The sequence below is a fragment of the Semicossyphus pulcher genome, unplaced genomic scaffold (assembly GCF_022749685.1).
Source record: "Semicossyphus pulcher isolate SPU_LCO1_2020_fin unplaced genomic scaffold, fSemPul1.0.p SCAF_16, whole genome shotgun sequence".
NCBI lineage: Eukaryota > Metazoa > Chordata > Actinopteri > Labriformes > Labridae > Semicossyphus > Semicossyphus pulcher.
The window spans coordinates 8,238,430-8,248,049 of NW_027211670.1; the positions used below are offsets into that span (position 1 = coordinate 8,238,430).

At 44.6% G+C, this 9,620-nt stretch overlaps 1 protein-coding gene across 1 annotated transcript; it reads left to right on the forward strand.

Moving 5' to 3' along the window:
- Positions 1-4,292: 4,292 nt before the first annotated feature.
- LOC138593658 (proline-rich protein HaeIII subfamily 1-like) lies at positions 4,293-8,818 on the forward strand. The gene is made up of 2 exons (XM_069664743.1): positions 4,293-4,495; positions 7,915-8,818. The coding sequence occupies exons 1-2, from the start codon at positions 4,293-4,295 to the stop codon at positions 8,816-8,818; spliced, it is 1,107 nt and encodes a 368-aa protein (XP_069520844.1).
- The last annotated feature ends 802 nt before the right edge of the window (positions 8,819-9,620 follow it).

A 9,620-nucleotide genomic window follows, 5' to 3' on the forward strand; every position in this document is an offset into this window, starting at 1 on the left:
AGGTCAGCCTCATTTGTTCCCCGCTGAGACGAGAGGGTCCTTCATGTGTCCAACGAGAGAGATGGGGGGGCAGAAGAGAACAGATGAAAGATGAGAGCGTCAGTGATGGGAAACATGAAGGTTGATTCCATCTTCTGTGTCCTGTCACACACACGCACATGCACGAACACGTAACGGACAGCAGGGAATACATTTGACTGTCAAACAGGTGCTTCTCATGAATGTGTAACAGTGCTTTCCGTGCAGCGCTGAATATGAATGGAATTTAAGAAGACGGAAGTCCTCGGTGAAAAAATGGCACTGTTTGATGGCAATCAAAAAGTCTTCTCCTCCTGATGACGCTCTTCAAGGCTGAGAGAGGAAAGATGTGCATGTCTGGAGTCCAAAGTGACTCAGAGAACTTTGGAATCATTCAAAAATTCACAGCGAGAAAATCAGGGTGTAAACTGTTGTTTGGTTTTGTATTTACACCATCATGGCATCACACGTGGCCTGGAAACAAGATGAACCCTTAAATAATAATAATAATACTTAATCTCCAGTATCTGTTACATTGGTGTTTATGTATTTTAAATGAATCTCTAAAAACGTGCAGTAAATATAATTGATAACTAAATATTCCTACTTAAAGATAAACTTAATGTTTTTTCACGTCACCATCCATGCTTGTCCATTTTGCTGGTTTCAAACTTTATTGAGTATTCTTTCATTATACAAACATTTGTATAATTTCATAACAATGTTGTTCATGCGGACTCACGGAAAGTGCGCATCAGAGCCCTCACACACTTGATGATTTGACACTTGCACACTTACGCCTTGATCCCACAGGATCTGTGACCGGCGCGTTCCGTCTGCACCGTGGTTCTGGTCCGTCAGACGGCGCGAGCCCTCGCCCAGTTCAGTTTGCACCTCCGAGGTTGATTATCTGCTCATTTGGTCATTCTGTGATTTTTGTGCTTCTACCATGGGTGAGTACACTACTTAATTAAAAGTGTTCTTTTTTCAAGATTTCATTGTGTTGTTGTTGTTGTGAAAATGGAAAAAAAACGGGAGTCTTTACCGGTCTGTTCATATTGTTTCATTTTGAAATGACCGGATGCTGCATGCTGTTTTCGTGTGTGACTTCCCGGTTGGAACGATATGCTCTGATCAGCTTTACGTGTGTTCAAAGCGGCCTCTGTCAAAAATAGACCCGGCTTTTGGGACGCGCCGGACACGGAACACGGCGCATGCTGTGGAATCACGATCATTGACTTGAATGGGCGCAATGGACTCTGGAGGTCGCGGTGCACACGGAACGTGCCGGAGACGGATCCTGTGTAATTTGAGGGTTACCAGGATCAAGCTTCAAAGTCACTGGACCAATCCCGATCTCTACACTCAGTGACTCGTGGACTTTGAGGCAGGGATGTGTGAGTGCTTATTGCTGTGCAACGGTCAAATCATCAAGTGCATGAGGGCGCTGATACGGCCTTTCCAACGCACTTTCCGTGAGTCCGCACATCTGCAGACTTTCCTTTGGTAGTTACCCAGAGTTCAACTTGGTGACGTATACTAACGTGATTGTCCAGTCTCCTACTTAATGTAAAAAAAAAAGTTCATACTGAAGTAGTAAATAAGATTAAAATGTTAAGTTAATCATGTATGTTTATGTTTCACTTAAATATTGGCAAAGGATTAATAATAATGCCTTCCAACTTTTGATGGTTTGTTAAAATATAAAAACACTGTAATGTAAGAAACACAATTACATACTGGAGGTCGGCTTTTTACTAATTATTTGATGTTTATTTCCGGGCAACGTGTGACGTCACAATAGTGTGTCCCATTCCTGATTTTTATCCAGTTCTTGTGACACAGTTCAGTTGGCGTCATGCACATTGAACGCTCTGAGCTCGGAAGTCGGAAATTTCTACTGGGAAGTTTTCAAGTTCCCAGCTGTCTGGAATGCAGCATTAGGCTTCAAGGTGGAGATTGGGACGTGTGATTCCTCCACCCACCTCGTGTATGTTGCTCTACTTCCTGTCTGTCCCTTATTGTTTTCACCTGTCACTGATTACCCTCACCTGTGTATCAATCTTTGTCCTCCCCTGAAAGTTTGCTCCGTCAAATATTCCACTGTGTCTCCTGTGGGGGTTTCTTTGTCGTGCCATTCTTGGTATTACTTCCTGGTGTATTACTTGCCTGATTACCATGGACAGTTACAGTTAGCCATATTTGATACAAATTAAGATAAAGTTTGCTTTCTGTTTGTAAAGTTTATTTTGGCAGTGGGATCCAAAAGTTTCCGTTTGATTGGCGCCTTTATCGGCATATTTTGCCTGATTTTCTGTTTGTACAAAAGTACATTCATCTCTTACACTGTGAGAATTATGAAATAAATATGTAGTATGAAATTTGGACGCAACATAAAAAGGATTGTTTTTAAAAACATTCTGTTTTTGGAAGATAAGGAAAGTGTTATCCTGTTCAGCTCCGTGTCCATCTGTGGAGCGCTCAACATGTTCAATAGAAGGATTTACAGGCGAATAAAAATAGAAAATAAAAATAATTGCATTTTTAATTCGGTTTATTGCTTTATGGAAAGTCTAGTGGGGAGAGAGTCTGTTTAAGTTTCAAAAAGAAGATAAAGATTCAAGGTTGCGAGCATCACGAGAGCAGCCAACATCTGCTGTGTATTCACACCACTTTATATCACACAGCACATCAACTATCGCTGAATGTTAAGCGTGTTAGTGCAAGATATGTTTATGCATAGACGGATTATTTAATGAAAGAAAGTGACAGATTTTCCTTTGGGAGGAACGCTGAAGGCAGAAGTTTCCTGAGTGCTGAGTCACAGGTGGAACCCTCGTGATTTGGTGCCTGAAAGACGACGTGCTGGGCTGTTAAATGTCACACTGTAGATTCCCCGCTCGCCTACACACGGCTTCCCTCACATGCTGCAACACCCGGCGCTGTGTGTGAAGAAGGTGTGTCTGCTGATGTGTGTGTGCATGCATGTCAGTGGCAGTTTTTTAAATCTAATTGTGCGTTTGTGTGCGCAATTCTTTTCTTGTGCTAATTGCCTTTATGTCTCAGCAACAGTGGCGACTGCAGCTATTTCAGAGAAGTGCAACATCGCAGCATCTCAGGTCGGCCGGGCTGCTGAACTTCACAGGTTATCTATACCGCTTTTTTTTTCATAGTGTTATCGAGCTGACAATTGGCTGTTCATTTCCATTTTTAACAGGTTTGGAATTTTTTTTGCAGAATAGGCGACGTTTTCACACGGACAAGTGTGAGCATGTCTACCATCCTTTTTTAATACCTCCGAATTCTGTCAATCTGCATCTCTAAGTGCTCATTTATTTAAAGAGACGTTTATTTTCAGTTTTAAAATGAAACTTTTTTAATACCATTTTTGTTAAGTACATTTTCACACTTTGTCACGGTCTCGGTTAAACCAAAAAGGTGAGGACCCAGATGCAGACTTAGATAAACGGATTTAATTAAATAAAAGGCAAAAAAGAAACAGACAAAATCTAAACTCCAACAAAAGACAAAAAGGAAAATCAAAAGACAGAGCAAAAAACGTACAAACAAAACCAGGAATAGGTAATCCAAGGAAACGAGGAGCTACGAGGAAATCAGGGGAGGCACAAAGGTAATCCAAAGAAAAAGACACAAGGAACAAAATCACACCAGGAAGGTCAAAGACTTTGTGTTTAGTGTATTCCATGTTCGGGTCACAATTTAGTCTTGTTAAGTATTTCACTTGTGTCTTTTTGATTAGATCATTTCCTGTTTTACTTTGTCACCTTGTCACTCGTGTTGTACCACTTCCTGCCTTTGTGTTTCCCGCTTGTTTGATTATGTGACCTGCCCTGATTGTTTTCACCTGCCCCTTGATTGTCTCACCTGTGTCTGATTAGCCTCACCTCCTAAGTTTATTTGTGCTCCCCTGTCTCGTTGCCAGTTCATTGTCGTCTTGTCTGTGGAGTCATGACACACTTACATGAAGACAAAAAAATAAAACAGACAAAGAAATTAAACGTCAATAAATAGTGACAAAATACAAAAGGCCCCTAAAAAGGTGAAGTGCAGGATTAATGTGTTTATTCACTGCAATTTGGTGTCAGTTTCACAGAATTTCAAACAAACTGAGATGAAACAATGTACGTGCTCTCGGTGCGCACACCAGCTTCTCATCTACTAATCACCTGCTGCAGCATTTCTACCCTGGTTCTCTGTCTCCACGCTGCCAGATGATTTCCCTCTCTTCTCTTGTGCCTCCGTCACCAAACTCCATGCACCACACCGCGCAGCCTCTCCAAGCTCCCACCGCAACACCAGTGCCCACACTCCTAGACCACATCCCCTCCTCACCAGTTCAAACACTCTTCTCTCCGAGCTCCAAGCCAAGCTTCACAGGCCAGCAACAGTCTCACACTCCACTCAGCGCTGCCCCCCCACCTCTGGACTCACCAGAATCCCTCACCAGAGCCTCACGGTGCCCAGCCCCCAACCCATCCACAGCCTTTGAGTTTCTTCAGTGCACTTTTGCTAATACAATTCAGTTTCTCGTCCATCTCCCGTCTCTGTTGGTTCTGCTTCTGAGTCTGGGTTAAAACTACAGTTCCTAACCGTCACAGACTTAACAGCATTCAACAATAAGACAGGTGCATTCACTAATCAAATGATCCTAATTCTTAAACAGCATTTGTTTCTATAGATAACCCTTATTTAACTCTTTGTGAGGCACTCGATATGATAATTGAAAGACAGCTTTTCCTCGAGGAAAAAGACCAAATATTTACACGTTGACACGCGTTCAATAACCTCTTCCTTTAAAGTTAAAATCTGATAACCTTCTGTGACTATCCGCTCTGACCTTGAGAAGCACATCATACGAAGTCTTAATTTCCAAAGATTTCTTTGGATAACACTAAAAGCAGCTGGTAGGTCATTTATTGCACTTGCTTAGGAAGACGAAGAAGTATAAATAACGGTATCATCAGCATAAAAATTAAACTTTGTGTCCATAACATTTTTACATAAATTATTGATATAAATAATGAATAAAATAGGACCCAGTATGGACCCTTGTGGGACACCATTTTGTATATTTAAAAAACAAAAAGACAAACCATCAACTTGGACACATTGTGTTCTTCCACTCAAGTATTTTTAGGATCTGTAAGTGGCTGGTGCATCTCTTGACTTCTTTTCACCGCTGTCCGACATTATCCCGACATTATTGACTTCTTCTTCAGCCAATTAACTTCTGTTCACGTTACCCTCACCCATGTCATTAGCGCCACCACGAGGAGTCATGAAGTAGTGATGCGTTGAGTCAAAATCACAGGGAAATCTGTTTAGAGTGCCAAATATTTGTAAATGAAAATATCAATATTTTGATAATTGTATTGCACGATTCATGACGACAATATATTGCTGTATTGATATTTTGTCCCTCCGCTATTGTCCAAAGAGAGTCACAAGGAAGCACTCGCCTCTGCAAAACAGGCGGTCCAATTGTGCCATTTCTTAGAAAATTTTGCTCCTCCAACTCATCTTATCTATTACTCTATCTCTATCTATCTATCTCTTCAACTATTTCCACTAATTCCCTGAGATTTGGAGGCTCTGTTTTGTCGCATTTCTTTGAAATTCCTTTTTTTTTTAAGAAGCAGTGAACCCCATTTTTATATTTCTCCCATTACACCATGATACAGGACTTATATCCCAACAACCTTCTCAGATGTACTCCCTCAGAATGTTCCATCTCTCTCTTTGTGCATCCCCCTCTGCCCCACGTTTTTCAGCCCATTTGGTCGAGGCAGATGGATGTTCATCATGAGTCTGGTTCTGCTCGAGGGAGTCTTTACTCACCACTGTTGCCAAGTGGGCTGCAGGGTGGTGCAGTGGTTAGCGCTGTCGCCTTAAGAAGGTTCCTATTTTGAATCCCGGTTCAGACAAAGTAGGCCTTTCTTGTGGAATTTGCATGTTCTACCCGAGCATGCGTGGGCTCCCTGTGGCTTCCTCCCACAGTTCAAAGACATGCTAGCTAGGTTCATTGGTGACTCTGAATTGAGCGTAGGTGACCACACGCCTTCATCTGCTGTACCTGCACACAGCGGCTCTTTGTGCTTCTCTCTTCCTATCCGTCTGCTCTGTTTACATTCGTCATGAGCTGCATGTTTTACAAAGTCGCCCTAAAAATACAACTTGTGTTTTGTATTTTTCCACCCGCGATCTCGTTTTCACAGCAGCTGGTGAGGCGTGCGTGACGGAGGCTCGTAGTCACCTGGCGAAACGATCAAACCCGAACAAAGTTGCACTTACAATCTTTTGAAAAGGAATATGACAGTCAGTATTTCACAGAAAAGGTCACACCTCAATCAATGCATTTACAGAAGAGACGTAATAGCAACCACGGATGTGTGTGTGTTTTCTGATGAGCATGTGGGAGAGGCTGCTCCAGGTATGGGAGAGACAGAATGCTAAGAATGAGTGTCCAGTTAATCGATCATGGATGACAGATTAAAAAATAGACGCCGCCCCATGGATTCATGTTGGGTCCCTTTAAATAATATAACAAAGAATACGCTTAAGACCTGCTCTTTTTGTTAAGTGTCCTTAGATAACTATTGTAATCATTTGCTGCTACATAAATACAATTGATTGATTTACATGTCCAAAATACGACAGGAGTTATTGACGTCCATGTGTCCTCATGGCCTCAAAGCTGGAATTTCTTGCAAACCCATCTGAGCAGCTAAAAACGGTACCAGAAAACTGGAAAGTTTGGAAGCTGCTCAAATATTTTTTTGGCTGAAAAAAAAAAAAGAAGTGCTTCTGACGCTGTTTCTGAGTCACTGTATCGACATTCAACCCTCTTAAACCCCCAGTCGAGGATATTTCTGAACGTACAGTAGCTCCAGCTGCGCTCTTGTTTACAGCACCATTGAATAAAGGCGTACACACTGCTTTAGCTTCGGCTGTGACTGTTTCCGCCCGTCTCTCCGATTACATAAGACTCTCTCCATGAACCGTAGTGCTCCATGATCCCCCCGGGACTGCCAACTGTGCTGTTGTTGTTGTTGTGTGTGTTTGTATGTGTGTGTGTTCCAACCGACTGAGTCATGCGTAAGTGAGCTAGCTTGTGCTTTTATGGTTTATTATTTATGTGTGTGTGTGTATGAGAGGGGGGGAATAAAAGGAGATAAAGTGGAGGAGACAGTGTGGGGGGGGAAAGACAAATCTGTGGGATGGACTGAGACAGATAAGAAGAGAGCCTGGCAGCAGCGTGTAGTTTTAGTTGTGAGAGTAATTACATGCGGCCGGGGGCAGAGGGTGTCTCCCTTTTGTCTGATCTGGAAGACAGCCATACCTACAGCTGAACAGGAGGTCTCTGCTCCCATATAGTATGAGCTATTAGAGAGCAGATAAAATAATGATAATAATAATAATAATACATTGTATTTATATAGCGCTTTAAAAGGTACTCAAAGGCACTTTACATAAAAGAAAGAACAGATTTAAATAGGTGGGTTTTGAGTGCGGCAGGAAGTAAAACCAGACAAAACATACATAGGGCAAGAACTACAAAATAAAACAGGTAACACTAAAAACCAAACTCAGGACTGTGATAGCAGAACTCAAGCAGAAAATCTCTAGACAATGAAACACAAATTACATAACTAAACAAGACTAAATCAAGACAAGAACACAATATATTAAATACAAAATTAAACAATAAGAACTCATGACAGAACCCCCCCCTCAAGGGACGGATTCCAGACGTTCCTAAAAAAACAACAACCCAATAGTCTCTGGGAACACAAACCAGGGAGGGTGGAGGGGGTCCAGAGGAGGGACTCGAAAGTGTTCTTAAACAGGGCAACAGTTAAATATTTGGACAGCCAGGAGGCTGTTGAAGGGCAGAGTCCAAGCCTTCAGGCGGACGGCCCGGGGGGTCGACCAGGCAGGCAGAGCCTCTCAGCAGGCCGACCAGGTGGGCGAAGCCTCTCCGGAGGACGGGCAGGGGGCCGACCAGGCCGGCGGAGCCTCTCCGGAGGACGGGCAGGTGTCTGCCGGGCCGGCGACGAGGAACCAGAACCAGATGCAGGTGTTGGCCGGACCACCAACAGGGAACCAGGAGCAGGTGTTGGCCGGACCGCCGACGGGGAACCAGAACCAGATGCAGGTGTTGGCCGGACCACCAACAGGGAACCAGGAGCAGGTGTTGGCCGGACCGCCGACGGGGAACCAGAACCAGGTGCTGGTGTCAGCCGTACCGCCGACGGAGAACTTGGAGAAGGTGTCTACCAGACCGCCGACGGAGAACCAGGAGAAGGTGTCTACCAGACCGCCGATGGAGAACCAGGAGAAGGTGTTGACTGGACCGCCGATGGAGAACCAGGAGCAGGTGTCCGCCGGACCGCCGACGGAGAGCCAGGAGCAGGTGTCGGCCGAACCGCCGACAGAGAACCAGGAACTGGTGTCCGCCGGACCGCTGACGGAGAGCCAGGATGGGAATCCTCCAGCTGGGCCAAAGGGGGTGTCGGCCGAGACGCTGACGGAGAGCCAGGAGGGGAATCCTCCTGCTGGACCAGAGGAGCCATCTGGACCCGGGGAGCAGGAGTCGGCCGGGGAACCGACTGGACCAGAGGAGCCATCTGGACCCGGGGAGCAGGAGTCGGCCGGGGAACCGACTGGACCCGGGGAGCAGGAGTCGGCCGGGGAGCCGACTGGACCCGGGGAGCAGGAGTCGGCAGGGGAGCCGACCGGACCCGGGGAGCAGGAGTCGGCCTTGTCTTTATGTCTGTAATGTGGTCCTAGGAAGACTTATCAACCAGGACATAGGAGTTAACTACAAATCCCATGATGCTCAGCAGAGATGGACGTGACTTTCCAACGTTTTAATGCAGGATTACTAAACTTTTTGGTTTCATTGATGTAAAGGTCGCAGCCGAGGTCAAAGCAAACTTAGAGAAAAGTTTTGCTCCTGGTTATCAGAGACGAGAAAAAAAGCCCTTTCTTAATAATTTCTCCTTTATCTTATCTTAATCTTATCTTTAGCTTTGTGTTTTTCTATATTGAAAAAGTGACAAGGCGGAAAGAGAAGTCACTTTACTGTCAATCACTTTGAGACTACAGCCCTTTTTTACAGCGCCGTAACGAAGCTCCGTCCTCATGCCACCTTTGTCATTCTACATTGGACCACTCAACGCCACCGCAGTGTGTGTTTTTACAGCATTCCAGCGTTGCGGAAGAAAAACTTGCACGTACACACATACACTGCGCTGTTCTGCCCTGCTGGCTCCGCTGTTAACACAGACGACGTTTCGCCGCTATTACGCCTCTGTTATTACCTCCAATACCGGCTCAGAGGCGGAACGACACCATTACGCCTCCATGTGTTCTACATAGAAGACAGAACGTGCCAGTTCAAGGCGGAATAATCCCGCCTTGAACAGTGTAAAAAGGGCTTTAGTCTAAAACTACTTAGATTAATGCCCAGCTCACGCAGAAGAGAACTCTGGTCCTTGGTTGCTACCTTTGTGTGACTCAGGCCATCTGTAATTATGAGGCCTTAACAGATCCAGTTTTAAAACTCCTGGGTGGTTTGT

Excerpts from the sequence above, each read along its gene's own strand:
- LOC138593658 (XM_069664743.1), top strand. The coding sequence starts at position 4,293 with ATGCACCACACCGCGCAGCCTCTCCAAGCTCCCACCGCAACACCAGTG. Across the intron at positions 4,496-7,914 it reads TCCCTCACCAGAGCCTCACG|GAGGCTGTTGAAGGGCAGAG; the intron begins GTGCCCAGCCCC and ends TTGGACAGCCAG.